Source organism: Cyphomyrmex costatus, unplaced genomic scaffold (genome assembly GCF_001594065.2).
Source record: "Cyphomyrmex costatus isolate MS0001 unplaced genomic scaffold, Ccosl1.0 scaffold280, whole genome shotgun sequence".
Lineage (NCBI taxonomy): Eukaryota > Metazoa > Arthropoda > Insecta > Hymenoptera > Formicidae > Cyphomyrmex > Cyphomyrmex costatus.
The window spans coordinates 51,881-69,369 of record NW_017276911.1 but is presented as its reverse complement, the minus strand read 5'-3'; the positions used below and the strand labels follow the sequence as shown (position 1 = coordinate 69,369).

Sequence of the window (17,489 nt, the reverse complement as noted above, 5' to 3'; positions counted from 1 at the left end):
TCTATTTATTTCTTTCTATAACTTTTTCTAATAATTATTTATTATAACTTTGTTATAACAAAATTATAATAAACAAGTAATATTACGTAATATATATCGAAATTGACGTTGATATTAACAAGCATTTTCAAAATTACGTTATTTCCGATTTAATATCATGTGTCACAGCTTTAGCCGATCTCTATACCTAAAGGATTTCTATATATGTATAGCATTTTGATGATGAGAGAAAGAGAATTATAGAGTCCTCAAGACATAACAATCCTATTACGACATTTTTATTTTGCACAATATTACATTTGTTTTTTACAATAAATTTATAATAAAAATACTTTATAATAAAAATATTTGCGTATGCATCGTCTAGAAAAAAATTAGAAAGTTCCAATACATCTCATTATCATTCACCTGAGAAAATTTACAATAAATTTCTGTGATATCCTATTTATTACAATATAATATAAAAATTATTGTTATCAAAATAGTATTCAAAACGATGACTATACGATTATGTTCAACGCTTTGTAATTTATTCTTGTTCATTTATATATTTAATTAAGATAACGTTTTGAAATATAAAAAGATTATAAAGAAGATCGCTGATTAGTTTAAAATTTTGAAAAAGATTCGGTATTAAGGAAATGATTCTGTACATGTTTCAAGCTTATTCTAATTATAACTGCGTTTTTAAAAAATTAAAATTTATATCCACTTGCATGATAATTTCATATTCACTATAAAATTTACATATATTTATAATCTTGCTTATTATTTTTAGTTATACTTTTTATTAATATATTTATTTTATATTCAAATTGGTTTTCTTTTCTTCAAAATAATATCTGTACAAAATGTCCACTATTGCAAGTTTGAAATCATTTATACAGAAAAATTTCGAATTAAAATGATGTTTTGAACATAATTAATCATGTAAAATGAAAAGAAGATTAGTTTGAGAGAATATAGGAACAAGAAAAATATATGTATAATGTGACATAAGTAATGATTTAAATCTGCCATAATTGAGTAAAAATTTTACAGTTTTTTATAATTAAGATAAATTAAAATAAATACACTTACACACTATTCATTCATTAATACATTCATTGACTTATTGTGATTGTTCCTATTATATCGCAGACTATTAATATTCAATGTATAATTACAATTTATAAATTGATGTTCTTATAATCGAACGATAGTAAATAATACAATGACTTTTTATTGGATTCAATTGTGGAAATGTTTATAAATATATGAGGTATTTAATGTGGAGCCGGAGATTTTCTTCAAGAGAGCGAGAGAGAAAGAGATAGAGACAGATGCCATTCGCTTCTTGTTCAGGATAATGACATAGCCTGAAATTGTAGAATTTATAAGACATTTTATATAATTTATTCTGTAGCTATTTATTTTAATTGCATGAGTGACTAATCATTTTTTGGTGTGAGGTAGTTCTCGTTTCGCGTAGAAAGTTGTAAAATATATGTCAAGATCAAGGTCATCGGAGATGGCTCCCGTTTTCTTAATATTTACTTTTTAATCTTTTTTTTATAAAGTTACTCGAGATCATGATTTTTATATATGTGAAAGTTAAGAACATTGTAAGTTGCTTCTCTTTTGTATAGTTTTACCAAAAAATTTTCTATTAAAATCACATTTTAACTCTAAATATTTGGAAATTATAAGAGACCGCCACTTAAGTTATTAAGGCAAAGTTACTCAGGATGATCTTAACAATATATGTTAAAGTCGAAGTCATCCTAACTGAGAATCCACGGAACTAAATAATTATACCACAATGTTTAATGCAACCTTTTAATTAATGTATAATAAACAAACTCTATTTAAACTTACCTGTTATAAATTATTAATGAAATATACCGAGAACTGCAAATTGTATTGATAACAATGGAAGATTAATTGACACGTAGCCAGCAGAACTACCTGTAATTAAATTAAAATTTTTGATAGTATAATTTAGTTTGTAGTTGCATTTAATTTGACACAACAAGAGTGTTGTGTGTATGCATATGCACGCATGCACTCATGTATGTATACAGGGTGATCAAAAGTCTAAATACAATCGAATATCTTGAAAAAAATATTTCAAATATGTTGTAGAGCTTAACAAGATCTATTTCTTAATATTATCAGTTTGACTTTGAATAGAATCACTAAAGTCACATCCATTTTTATATACTCTTATACCTTATCTTGACATTCTTTAAAGTACAAAATATTTTTTTCATTACGTACTTTTTTAATTATAAGGCTTGAAGTTATAGTACCGCCGTTATCCAAGATGTACCACACGGAGGTTGCGTGGTCTGATTTACACCTCTTGAGTATGTGCGTGCGTGTGTGTAAAGAATAAATGTTCGAACTGTTGTCCTTGCATGGTCAACGTGAAGATGAACATAAGCATTATATAAGTCAAATCACTCGCGTTGATTGCGTCTCTTTTCCATGGTAATGCTTAAAGCAACAATACTTATTGTTATAGTCGAGCATAAAATTTGTTAATAATATAAAGGACTAAATAATTTATATTTCTAAAGTTTTCATTGTAAATCGTTTGTACATAATTCGATATTATAATTAAAATGGAATTTAGAAAAAGAGAACAAATAGTTATTTTGATAATGTAAATATGGAAATTGCGAATAATCTTTCTTTGAAAGCGTTTTTAAGATACAAGAAGTATTAAAGATGGCACAAGCCGAAGGTCATTATACAAATGAAAAATCCTCAATAGAGATATTAGTATATTCATATAAAAACCCCATACTTTACTCTAAAATTCGTCCAGGCATAATAATATACTATGTGACCGCGAAAATTTTCCAAAAATTGCGTGGGATTGGTTATGTCAAAATACCTCTATTATTTCCTCAAGAAAAATTAAGAAGATAGATCTTACATTATACAAATGAGTCATCTTATGTTAATGTATGCTTGTTTCATGATTGTTTTTTTTTTCTTCAGAAACACCGCTACTGAGGAAATTAAAAAATTGATTCGTGGTAGGAGATATAGCAAAGACGGTGAATACTCTGAACCAAGATACTATACCGATACATCAGTACGATAAGAGAAATATGAGTCGTAAGTAACAGGGAAAGAGAAAATATAAGAGTGGTATGGGTAAATAGATGTAAATTATGCCGAAAAATGTTGACATGAGGAATAAAAAATAAAAGGAGAGAGAGAAAAGGTGGTAAGTATATAGAATGTCCCAAAATACTCGAATGTCCTTTCGCTGACAGAATATTCTAAGACAGAAACCTATACAAATATGTCCAGATATAATAGTTTTCAAATCATAAATGATTAAAGTTAGTCAATTGTAGCGTCTGAAAATCGCGCGCTCCGAGACGGACATCGCGCGGGACTGTTGTATACATGGCGTCACTAATGCCTAACCATCCGAATTTGCAGTAGTATCAAGGCATGTTCAAGGCGTACGTTTCTTTTTAAATATTGATACATTATAACTAATGATTATTCGAAGAACGTAACGCAAATTTAAAATTGAATTATTATAAATTTAAACTAGACATAAACTGAACTAATAAACGTAACCAATAAGAAATTGTCTTTAATAGTCGAGCTGGATCTTAAATGCTGATAATAATTCCATGTGAATTTATATATTATATTATAATTTATATATTATATAATATTACGTATCTAGTCTTTTAAATCGCGCGTCGAACAATTTTTCACATACATGCATATATTATGAATTATCGTGTATAGTAAGCAGCTAATCGGTTATAGTAGCGAGCGTTCCGTATAATTGCCTGGACGATAACTTGGGCTAACCCTTATTATCTTTGTACTAGTTCCTTATAATTTAAAAGTTAAGCATCAGATAACATTTTGTAAAAGAAAAATTGCGTCTTAGAATTGAGTCAGAAATATGGTTTCAAGGACAAACAGTTGTTCTGAATCTCCTCCTGAAACATCACATTTTACACACACGCACGCACACACGCACGTAAAATGTTTGGTAATGATCGGATTACCTTAGTACACGCAACGGATTAAACTGACAATGAGTTTAAAAAATCCTGTAATTTTGCAATATTCAATGTTTAACAAGAAATTAATTACTAAAGCGCGCTGAATAAACGCATATTTGCTCGACCAAGTATAAGAGCGATAAGATACGATCAATGTGAAAAATCATTTTTTTTTTTACCATTTCCGTGTGTTACCGATATTTCTGGTTATAGTAAATAACTCCCTGCTCATCTAGCTGTCTCGAGGCTGGACAATGTTATTTCGCCGCATGCTTGCATTTGTTGGTAGGCTGAACAGATTTGGAAAAATCTTTAGGAATTAATTTTTCGTTAACTATTACAAAAATTACAAAATGGTACAGGACTTTTTGATTTAGTTTTATTTGCTATACGTGCTTATGAAAAGTGAAATCTTACCAGTATATATAGTAATAAATTGATTATCTTGAGCTAAACTGAATCTTACCATCATCATTATTAGATTTAGATTTGCTTAAGGTCTGGATTTCCATTTTACGGTGTAACTTCGTTGTTGTAGTTGATGTAGTAGTAAATGTTCCTGCACAACAAGTATTATATGTTATATTAGTTTAGTAATAATTAATAAATAATAAAGATACGAAGTAAGAATTTATAAATTAGATTTTGAGATCAATCAAATCAAATAAAATATACTTTAGAACTACAGCGGTAATTGATGTATAAATTAAAATATATCTGTTTATTAGAACAGTTAATTGAGGTAAATTAAACAATAATAAGAATAACACAGCTTTGTGATTAAATTAAATTGTTAGAATAAGGTAATTTAATAGATATATTCAATAAACGCTCTTGCGTTGAGGCATGTGTCTAATCTTTTTATCTATTTTGAGTATATTTTAGACTCAATCAAGACGAAGATTCAATAGGCATATTTTATAGAGAATTAATGATTTCATCATTAATATAAACATTTATTATTCATTTTACTATTTTAATAAAAAAAAGAAATTTTTCTTAGAGATTGCTAAAAATCCTTCTAAGAATTTTCAACCTAAAATGAAGGTTTTTAAAAAGTTTAATTGAAATTTGAGATAGTCGGTTTTTGGAAGTTTATCCAATCTTTAAAGTAAGTTGTTAATTATATTCAAAATAATAAACTTAATAGTTAAAGAATCAATATTTATATTGCTGACATATGTATAAAATAAAATATTCGTTTTAAAAATACTTTAATTTTATAATCTCGCAAGTTTGTTATTTGGTATAAAACGGTCTTATTAAAACATTTAAGCTTGTTTCCTTTCGAAAAACAATATATAAATAAACTTATAAAATGTAACAAAATCTTTATAATCTGAAAATAATAACTTATAAAATAAGGCTTTATGAATAAATCAATTTTGGTACTAAAAAGCATAAAAAGCCAACTCTTGATTTTAATTTTTAATAATTTATTAATTATTAATTTTTGCTAAATTATTATATAATCTTTCTGAATAAAATAAAATTAATTATAAACGTTTCGACGTCTTTTTCGTGTCATTTTCAGTGTGATATTTGAATATACAAACAATTGACGATAATATATTATAACAATTTAACATATCCCCTAATTTTGTCAAATTTAAAACATTTAACATTTCTCCTAATTTTGTCAAATTTAATTTTCGCTGTAAAAATCGCATTGTTTTAGTGTGTTTTAGTTACAATAGAACATTTTCACATTAAAACAATGCGATTCAGCAGCGACAATTGACAAAATTAGAGGAAATGTTAAATGTTTATAATATATTATCGTCAATTGTTTGTATATTCAAATGTCACACTGAAGATGACACGATAAAGGTGTCGAAACGTTTATAATTAATTTTATTTTATTCAGAAAGATTATATAATAATTTAGCAAAAACATCCAGCGTTGGCTTTTTATGCTTTTTAGTATCAAAACTGAAAATAATATCTGAAAATAATAAATATAAAAAAATACTATAATATATTGGAATAAATAAAATTAAAGATTTTAATGAATCTATGGCTCTTAGCCCTGTTCTCTTATTAGTTATAAAAAAATACTTTTAAAAAATTCGTAAGTAATTCATTACGCAAATCATTATTGTTGATAGTAATCTCGAAGTACAAGTTGTTGACAACCTTGTCAGACTAGTACACTAGCGTCTTTACTAACAAAAACAAAACCTTTCGCCAAACGGGCTAATGGTTTTAAGCAAAAGGTTAGACATTTATTTAGCCTTTTTGTAGAACGTGTATCATTAACCAATAATGCTGATGTGAGTTAGCCTTTTCGCGAAAGTGCGTCAGTCTAACTGAGGAATGATCGTTGATTTTGCAAAAAGGCTGCGACATATACATGTATATTAGTTAACAATTGTATAACCGTTTGATTACTGGACACAACAAATCTAAAATTCAACTAATACGATTAATAACGAGCAAATAAAATGTTAAATTAACAATTATTTACTTATATTTGAGATTACATCAACATATTATATTGATTAAAGTAAATATTTGTAACTAACCAGTATAATAGACAGTCTTGCGTGAAACGTTGTATAAAGCTTTAGATATGCTGAGCAAACATTTAACAATCGTTGTTTCCGGTAAACCTTCATCCAATAGGATGATACTCAGTAGGATATTATATAGCCCATCGTCACGTAGTTTTATGGTGGGATTTTCAATTTGCCTCTTCGGAATACTTCTGCAATGTCAATATGTATGAAGAATGACAATTATAAAGAATGGTATAAAGCAAAAATGATATTTACATTTTGATAAACCTCATATTTTAACGTGTGTTTCAAATAAAAATTTATTTTATGATGGCCTTAAGCTAACCGCACACGATGCATGATTTTTATGCTTACTCCCTTGCATGCTAATCAATGCATGGTACTTTGCTCGGCTCGCAATTTAAAAGTCATCACACGAAGGTGACAATTATGGCAGTTGTATAATGATGGTTGATCGTTTCTTTATCACAAAGAATTGATCAAAATTATATATATTGAATTGCTATGAATATATGAGGTACAAATCACATAATGATACGAACTAATAAAGAAGAGACGGACTAGCAGAGAAGACTATAACTTATACATCACGTACGCATGACACCAATCAGTCACGTTTTCTTCTTCTTAATTTGAGTGGCCCAAGTTCCAGCATAACCGAATTAACGTGGCCAGTCGTACCAAAAGGAAATAATATGCATCAAAAAACAAATGTGAAAACAAAGATGCAATGCCCGCGAATATGGTGTAACCCGAATGGACACCGGGCGCCTGCGTCTACGACGTCGTCACGTCGTAATAACGCGCGTCAGGGCGAGCGAAGCCCAGCCGCGGACACATATCAATGGAAACCAATGCACAGTCAAAGTCGGCAACACTTTCAAAAATATACAATAACGAGCACCCGAATATGCAGTGCTATCAGTCAATAGATGCAATATTGACTGCGTTCGCAAACGTTTCAGCATCTAAAGAGTCACACCACAAACCATTCCAGCAATGCCGTGCAGATCAGAGAGCCAAGAAATTGAAACCTCAAGACAAGGAACAACGGAATGCCAAGGAAACCAAGCCAACAAAAGTGCTTCAATTGCAATGAGATGGAGCACATCGCGATGTATTGCAAGAAGGCAAAGAGAGAACGAGGATTGTGCTTCAAGTACGAGAAAAAAAATTTGGACTGTTATCACGGCATCTTAATGTCTACATTCAAATATGTATTTCTTCTCCATTTGGTCTATCCATATTTGATGCCAGTATTATAGAATTCTTTTTCAATCTCCGCCCCCCTCTTTTTCTATCACGGTCAATGAAGTCAATTGAATAAATCACATCGCTTCTCTGTTCGCACATGATACAAACACACGTATACCATTCTTAAATTCTCTCGCTATTGCCCGAATTTCCAGATGTATGCATATATATATCAATGTATATATATATATATGTATATAATTATAAAAAATAATGGTAAATTACATAGCTATAGGAATATTATAGTAGCGGCGTGTTATAACTTAAAGAAATGAGGCAGGAACTCAATTTCAAGTTAATTATAATAATTAAAAATTAAAAAACTCTCGACATATAAAATATATTAAAAAGGAGAACAAAGGCTAATGAGAGCCACATCTCAAATACAAAAAAATCACATATATTAATGTCTTCAGAAAAAAAAAAACAACAAATATATTAATAAAAATGCGCTAGGATATTTTCAGATTAAAAGTAACGCACGAAGATTCATACTACATGTTTCGGCCTTGTATTTCGGCTCTTCTCAGATATACTTACAATTATAACGCAGAAATTCTATAAATATGACAATGACAGTTTTGTTAAAAAAATAAAAGAACAAGAGAAAAAAAAATTAAAAAATGTAAGATGAAAAGGTGATCAGAGAGATTGAATCACTCGTCAAACGATTGGATGACCGAATGTGAAGATTTCTTATTATTCTATTAAGAACATAAAATTGTTTCATATTTTTTAAACTAAAACAAGTAAAAATTATCTCTCCGGTGAAAAATTCACATCTGCGCCTTCAAAATAAAAAGATCCATGTCAAAGATTAAAATCATCAATAATACGGAGTCAGAAGAAGTAAAACTTTTTTGATGTCATAAAGTAATTATATATACGTCAAATATATTATATAATAATAGTTCAGTTACACGTCATTCTGTCGCAACGAGCATAACTGTAATGTGAATTATCTTGGTAATGTAAAGTCAAACTCTATTTATGATGACAGAATGTGTTACTGAACTATTACATATTTGATGTATATAATTATTTTATGACATCAAAAAAGTTTTAGGTACTTCTTCTGACTCCGTATTATTGACTATTTTAATCTTTGACATGGATCTTTTTATTTTGAAGGCGCAGATGTGAATTTTTTATCGGAGAGATAATTTTTACTTGTTTTAGTTTAAAAGATATGAAACAATTTTATGTTCTTAATAGAATAATAAGAAATCTTCACATTTGGTCATCCAATCGTTTGACGAGTGATTCAATTTCTCTGATCATCTTTTCATCTTTGATATTTTTTAATTTTTTTTCTCTTGTTTTATTTTTTTAACAAATCTGTCATTGTCATATTTATAGAATTTCTGCGTTATAATTGTAAGTATATCTGAGAAGAGCCGAAATACAAGGCCGAAACATGTAGTATGGATCTTCGTGCGTTACTTTTAATCTGAAAATATCCTAGTGCATTTTTATTAATATATTTGTTTTTTTTTTCTGAAGACATTAATATACGTGATTTTTTATATTTGAGATGTGATTCTCATTAGTCTTTTTTTCTCTTTTCTTAATACAAATTAATTATAATATAATCCTTCTCTTTTTTTAATACGTTTGTAAATTAAATGCAATGATAAATGTCGAGCATAAAATCAAATTGTTAATCAATAAAACAATTTAAATATTGTAGTACACTCGTTTATTAACTTTAGAATAAGCTTTAGATATTAGTTAATATAACCTACATCTCTTTTTATTTAATTTAGAGCCCAAGACCATGTAATAATGCAATCTGCTTGCCTTACGGAGATTGCACATAGTCCAGTCCTAAGTTATAAGGATTGATAAGTCCTTGACTCGAAATTTGGATTAACATTCACATTGCTTGCTGGAAATAGGCATTATAGCGTCCGTTCGGACATTGACCCACGATTCGAAGCAATAAAAAGTGTTCGACTCGTAGCATACGCCTCTATGCGTATACCTGCAAGACAGAGAGTCTACGCATTCTATACACTCTTAATTTTCATCATTTGTGTTTCTCTCCAATCAATTTTTAAATTAAATTTTCCAAAAGTTTGGACGTAATAAAAGTATAATTAAAAAATTACTGAACTTTTTTATAATTTAAAAAATATTTCAATAAAAATTGTTATACTTACTCGACGGAAATATTTAAAGTCGGTTGAGGATAAAGTCCTTCAGCGATACATATTATTTCAACTCCATTTTTATCATCTATAATCATTTTTCTATACACAAGTTCGAATTTTTCCTCTGTAGCTGTAACAAAAATTAAATATGATGTTGGTGATTGATGTTTTAATAGGTAAATATAACGAACGACTCCTTTTATCTCCTTATGTGGAGCATAGGACGTCTATAGACCTCTTTTGTCCGAGGCCTATATTCGTTTCTCGAATCAGATTGTTTTTCGGATTTGTGGGTGATTGGTCCACAGAATCCTACCTCAGTCAGATATTAGAGACAAATATCTACTGATATGTATACTGATGTATAGGACCTACAGTTTAACGCCGAATCCGAACGGCGCTGATGATCATAGATCTTTTGATCACTAGGTGGAGCCATTTTTTGGCTCATTAAACGCGAAAAATCATCGCGTTTGGGCGCACGTGGGATTGAACTCGCGTCTACAAATCGCGAGTCAATCGCACAGAGCGGTGAGCCACTCGACGCCACCAATAATAGGTAAATATGTATTATGAATAAATTGTATCTTATCTATACAGTACTGACTTTTGAAAGTTATCAAAAATTGTTGTATATGATATGTGAAAGGTTTCAAAATTACTTCAACCCTTCACATATCAAATGCAACAATTTTTAAAGGACTTTGCAATATGTCATATAAATTGTTGCAACAAAAATGTTTCTGAAATTTTCCACATAAAGAAAATTTTACAAAATTTTTAGTAATTATTTTAAAACATTTTATATAAAATAAAATTATAAATCTCGCAAATAAGAGTAAATGTTCAGATTAGGATGCCTCCCCAATGACCTTAACCTTGACATACCATGTATTGTCAAAATCATGACTCCGAGTGATCCCCAGCAGGTTTTAGCCGTCGCTCGTCTTCTAAAAAGTCAGCCGTTAAAAAGTCATTAACAAAATGTTTAAAAAATAACGAATTATTTCTGCTATACATATACGATATTAAGTACTATACTATATCTCCCCTTGATGTGAAATGTTCGATTTTTTTTATGCGAAACAATTCTCCCCTCTTTTTCCTTGCATAAGGGGACGACTTTCATAAATATTACTGTGACACATGGATTTAGACTTTGTGCAACAATACAATCATAGAAGTCGTGAGCCCTTAAAACAGAGGAGGAGGTGGGATAAAAGTCGCTTCGCGCAGAAGTGATACGCCCCTAAAGCAGGGAGGAGATGAGGTGGAAGTCGCTTCACGCGGAAGTCGTATGCTCCTGAAACAGGGGAGGAAGTGGAGTGGAAGTCATGTCTTGAATTTTAAAATAAATAAAGAATGGTCTCAGTACATATGAATATAAATTTTTGGTAAATATGTAGTATGAGGGACTACCCTCCAGTGACCTTGACCTTGACATATGTTGTCAGGGTCATGACCCCGAGTGATTTTGAATAAATACAAATATTTTGCTTCAAAAACACAAATTTCCTGCTTTACGAACAAAAATTATATAAGACAATATTTTGTGCTGTTAAAACAGAGAATTTATTTCATCGATGCGCAGTCGTGTCTAAAAGTTTGTTTTATTGATATATAACATTTTTTTGTTAATAACTTCTTAACAAACACAAGGAACGACAATTAAAACTTGTTGGAGGTTACTCAGGGTCATGATCTTGACATGTCATTGGAAGGGGGTTCCCTGATCTGGACATTTACCTAAATAAGTTGTTTCTGACACTTCATTCATCGTAATAAATTTGAAAACTAGTAGTTGAGCTGTTTCTGAAATTTTTCATGTGCATAAGTTTTAAAAGTTTTAGTTGAATTATCACTGAAATATTTCACATGAAATAGTTTTATAAACTATTCAGTTAAGTTGTTTCTAAATTCTTTTGTAAGCAATAAATTCGAAAACTCAATTAAGTTATCTCTAAAACTTTTCAGGAAATACGTAGTTTGGCAAACTGCTCAATTCAGATGTTTTTGATACTTCTCATATGTAATAAAAATAACAATCAGTAAGTTGCATCAGCAAAAAAAAGTTTTGGGTAAATATTGAAAAAAAGATTAAATCTCTTCGATGATCTTGACTTTGACACATATCAAGATCATGACTTTGAATAACATTCAATAGGTTTTAATTAGCCATAGTTATTTATTAAAAAATATAGTTGACAATACGAACGTATACATCAAACTTTTACGTAAAATGGAATAAAGCAAATAAATTCTTCGCTTTAAAAATTGAAGTCCTATTATATGAGAGAAGCGAGAATTTAATATATAGAGAAGCGATATTTTAATATATAACATTATTAGAGTATTTTACCTTTAAGGCTCCTGAATACCAGCGACGGCCATGTTGGAATTGTGACGTCATAGGCGAGAAAAACACATTAATTTTTCTTGCGTCCCATTTTTTAATAAAGACAATTTGGATGAATTTAAAAGGCGAGATCGCCTCAAAAACACTTGTGAAAATTGGCGGAAACTGTCCTTTCCTCCTCTGATAGTCAGTAAATGGTCGTAAAAGGCACGTAAAGTGAGCCTATACTCGGGCAGAATCACACATTTTGACAGCTGATGAAACGAGTGAAATATACGCTTTTACGTATAAAATTTCACGATAACTGCAGTTTCCGCCAATTTTTAGGACTTTCACGAGTACGAGGGAAGTCACATTTTCACAAATAAGCAAATATTGACAAAATGGCACGCAAGAAAAAATTTGTCGTCAAAACATCACTTTTTCACGCCTATTAGTTCAGACTTTTACCATGGCGAGGCGCTATATACACACACAAGCATGAACCCATGTCTGTGCGCTCCCCTTCTACCCGAAAATGAGCACACGGACATGAGCTTGCAATTGTGTGTATAACCAGTAGTGTACTACCAGTTTTGCTAGCCACCGACTTCGGTGTCGCTACCCATCAACACGGAGTTCTTGGCTGAGTATTCAGGAGCCTTAAGTCGTATATTTTATCATCTTCTTCGATATTTTTTTAGTGGAATAGACATACGGAGGATACTAATTTAACAAACTAATTAAAAAAAAGACGCATCTGCAATAGTATTGTAACAAAAATCATTTTTTTCATAACTTATGAATGACTTCTGTAAAAGTCAATAATATTATATAAACTGGTAGGTGGAATTTGATTTCTTCACAGAATTCGAATTTATAATACAAGATGATTTCAGTTTTTGACGATTACATCGCCATCTTTCAACGAAAATGACTTCGACCGTAGGTTAAATCAATGTAATTTTTTCTGCAGAATCTAAATATGCAATAAAAAATAGGGGTTTTCATTTAAGATTTTTATTATCCCCCCTCCCCACCCCATGGGGGTGGGGGTAAAGAGTCGAGTTTGGTATCATTGGATCCCCCTTCGAGACAAACAAATTTTCCACTTTTTTGATTCTATGCGTAGTTTTCCAGATATTCAGTGCCGAAGCTTCAAATGGATCACCCTGTGTATAAAAATCAAAGTCATACAGTCTTGTATAAAAGTATTAGGCACCTTGTAACTACTAAATTATTTTAAATTATAGTAAAGTTAAATAAAATAAAACTATATACTTTTAATTACTCAATATTTATTGCTTTTATCAGTATTTAGTAAGTCCTCGCTTAGCTTTAGTTCACGTAAACATTTAACTGTTTGAGCTATTTTAAACTCCTGCTCTGTTTGTGTAAAAGTTGAATCAGCAAACGCTGTTGTTCATTTTTTAGGCATTATTTACAGGAAAAAACTCAACTTTCAAATATGAACAATAGAATATGAAACGGACACATATATAGGGTGTCCCATTTTAATCGACGCATCCAAATATCTCCTAAAATACGCCAGCTATAAAAAAATGTTTCAAATAAAAATGGAATGGTGTCGAGGGGGACACGTTTTAGTCACATTGTTTTTTTTCTAAGTGGAGGCGCTAAAAAGATATGAAGGTCACCTCCACTTTTTTAAATGGAATTATGTAATTTTTTTTAGATAACATGATTCCTCTATTTTGCATATAAAAGTATTAAGGTAGAGATATCAAAAAACCAATAGTTTTCGAGATATTTTACGCTTTATTTTGGTACATTTTGACACAAAATGTTAAATAACTCGTAAACTGTTGACTTTTTGATTATCGTACCTTTATACTTTTGTGAATAGAATAATGAGATAAATCAAGTGGTATAAAGAAAACACATAGTTGCTTTAAAAAAAATATGTATGCAAAATGGATAATTTTTTAAATACGCAACTGTGTTTTCTTTACACCATTTGATTTATCTCATTATTCTGTTCACAAAAGTATTAAGGTACGATAATCAAAAAGTCAACAGTTTACGAGTTATTTAACATTTTGTGTCAAAATGTACCAAAATAAAGGGTAAAATATCTCGAAAATTATTGGTTTTTTGGTATCTCTACCTTAATACTTTTATATGCAAAATAGTTAGAGGAATCATGTTATCTAAAAAAAATTACATAATTCCATTTAAAAAAGTGGAGGTGACCTTCATATCTTTTTAGCGCCTCCACTTAGAAAAAAAACAATGTGACTAAAACGTGTCCCCCTCGACACCATTCCATTTTTATTTGAAACATTTTTTTATAGCTGGCGTATTTTAGGAGATATTTGGATGCGTCGATTAAAATGGGACACCCATTTTCACTATGAGCACCGACAATAGCATAATACTTTACTGGAAAAATACAAATATTCTCAATTGACGCGCTCTATCATTTATTACTCTATTGAAACCATATCTGTTTATATTTTAGAGTAAACATACCATTCAACGAATCACTGACAAAAGAATAAATTCTAAGAATGCATGTCGAATGTAACTGTAATAATAAGGGTGCCTAATATTTTTGCACAAGGCTGTCGGTTAAACCTTTTTACAATATTTACGTCAAATTTTGGTCAATTAATTCTAACAAGAATAGATACTTTTTATGATTATTGAATCCGTAAGTGAAAGATGTGTTCTACCATATCAGGTTTTTCAGAAAGATAAAGTTGGTATCCTATAAAAACATATTGTATTTTATTTTTTAGGTATTATAGTTTAATTTTCCACACCTAAATATGATAAAATACTTTATTTATGGATTCGGATTCAGCACGTCCAAAAATACATATAAAAGATGAAAACATTTTTCAGGTTAAAGTTATGTGACTAAAATTATTTGTCCATATTAGTGACTATCAAATAAACGAAATACTATTATTTGTGTACAGGGTGGTCTACTTAACTTGAGTACGTTTAAATTTCGACAAACTGATTATTCGATTATGCCTTAATTAAATTATTTCTAGCTACATATAACATGTTTCTAAGTAAAATAATAAAGTAAAAATACTTTGAATATCCGAATTTTCTACAAATCCGCTCTACGTTAGGTCGAATAATTGAGGTTTTATTGTATTTCTGTTATTTTTAATGAGGTAAAAAAACTATTGGCTGAAGAAAACTCAAGAAATGATTATATTTCTATTGCTTGTTTTATTTTTATCATTTGAAATGAAAATTCTTTTGCTTATCTTAATGCATTGATGTTACCATGGTTTAGTTTATTTTTAATCATTTGGATTTACCGAGTAATGATGGCATAATCATATTGCAATTCTCATTGGTTATCTGGCGTTACTATGAGCATATCCTTGTATTTATACCATGATTTTTGGTGCGTCCGAGTTGCCACTAGCGAGTGCTTCAAACGTTTTCATTTCCAATGCTTTTATAGAACGGTCAAGTAGCGTTACGAATGTCAACACTAGTTAAAGAGATGCTGGAGTTACCGACGGAACACTCATTTCGTATTTCTCATGCCATTTCATTTTCCTTATACAGAATAAAAAATCCCTCTCCAGAATAAAAGAAAAAACACAAATAAATGTGGAAAAGTACGAGGTATTTTCTGAGATAAATAAATTAAAATATATATCAAATTAAAGCTCTCAATGAGCGCTATACAATGATAGTATAATCGGTGACCGCCGACGGTGCCGGGGGACTCAGTATGTGCCGGGAGTACGGTCGCGTACGCCCGCACACGGTGTCGCGCGCGGGCGCGGAGGGGGGGAGTCGCACAGTCACTCCGCGCTATCACTCGCACTTGCCACTATCACTATTCACTCTCGGCAATTCCTGGGATCAGGCAGGTGAATTGTTTGATATTTAAACAACTCACTGGGCCGCACTCCGCTGCAATGCAATGCGGAGTCGACCCGTGGCAAGGTCGGAGCAAGCTCCGAGCACTCGCCTGGTCCCAAAAAATAGATTAATATACTGAGCCCCCTATGGGGACTGTATTAAGCTGATAAGAACAGATTAGCTCACTTAATTTTTATCAAATAACTTCCCCAGAGGGAAACATATTCCCCCTGGGGTAATACATCAATAAAAAAGTGGCTATGCCGCGCGCAATTAATAAATATATATATTGCGGGGACCAAAGAGACCCCCCCCCCCGCATGGACACTAAACTAATTGACTGGGGGCGCATCCCCCAGCCAACGAGAAAATATCACTGTATACTTAATCCACCTAGCTGTTAGACTGGGTGGATGCACAATAAACCTAACAAAACATGCACAGATGCGTTTATGACGATTATTCCGTACAAAAAACATTAGTTGCACATAATAAAAAACAAATCGTACAACTTAATACTAGATATATCATTCAACTTAAATCAATATATACGAAAGATTGATTGATATATTATTATATTTGGTGTGATTATTGTAAAAATGTATGACTAATATTTATATAACTATGTGAATGTTTAAAGTTTAAATGTTTGTTTAAAAAATATTTGAAGGATTAAATTTCTCTGGCGCGTTCATTAGCCCAATTGTTCTTCAACGTCCCTGTACTGCCCTTAGGATTAGCAACGCCTCCCTAGATCTCAGCGTCTACCGGGGGAATGATAATGTCCACATTGGGAACTTATAATATTTAGATAGAGAGTGAAGGGAGCAGAAGACATAGGCGCATATACGTGGTTAATAGCAGAGTTGTGACTCGCTTTGTCGTCTGCCTTTTACTGCAGCCAATCTGATTATGGTATACCTTGGTATTTTTATCAAGAGGTATCGACCATTCCTACTCGCAATTGGTTATCGTCCTCCGAAGCTTGGGGACGATAAACGAACCTCTCAGTCTTCCAGCCCGATTTTGAAAGATATCTTCTCTCATATTTTTCGCTGCAGTAGTCATTAACAATCTCAATATCGATTTGAACCAAACTTTCTTTGACTTTGACTTTATGATTTTTGTTTAAGCAATCATCTCTGTATCATTCAATTTTCTAATATATGTTTCTTCTCATTCCTGAATTGATCATTGTCTTATAAGCGATCAATCATTACTCTTCTCTTGCAACCAACATACTCTTCCATTTTTTTAAAATCATGACTTAATTGAAACTTCTTTCAACTTCCTCGTTTATCTCCGCGTACTGTAAGTGTCAGAGTCTATTCTAAATTTG

At 30.8% G+C, this 17,489-nt stretch overlaps 1 protein-coding gene across 1 annotated transcript in view; it reads right to left on the bottom strand.

Annotated features, from left to right (window-relative positions):
- Nucleotides 1-1,239: 1,239 nt before the first annotated feature.
- The window catches only part of LOC108774996 (uncharacterized), a 54,478-nt gene continuing 38,228 nt past the window's right edge, over nucleotides 1,240-17,489 (bottom strand). The window contains exons 3-7 of the mRNA XM_018541264.1: nucleotides 9,964-10,084; nucleotides 6,554-6,735; nucleotides 4,495-4,587; nucleotides 1,858-1,947; nucleotides 1,240-1,358 (exon numbers count right to left, since the gene is read on the bottom strand). Coding sequence (XP_018396766.1) covers nucleotides 1,871-1,947; nucleotides 4,495-4,587; nucleotides 6,554-6,735; nucleotides 9,964-10,084 — 473 coding nt within the window. The 3' untranslated portion in view covers nucleotides 1,240-1,358; nucleotides 1,858-1,870. The remainder of the gene's footprint in view (nucleotides 1,359-1,857; nucleotides 1,948-4,494; nucleotides 4,588-6,553; nucleotides 6,736-9,963; nucleotides 10,085-17,489) is intronic.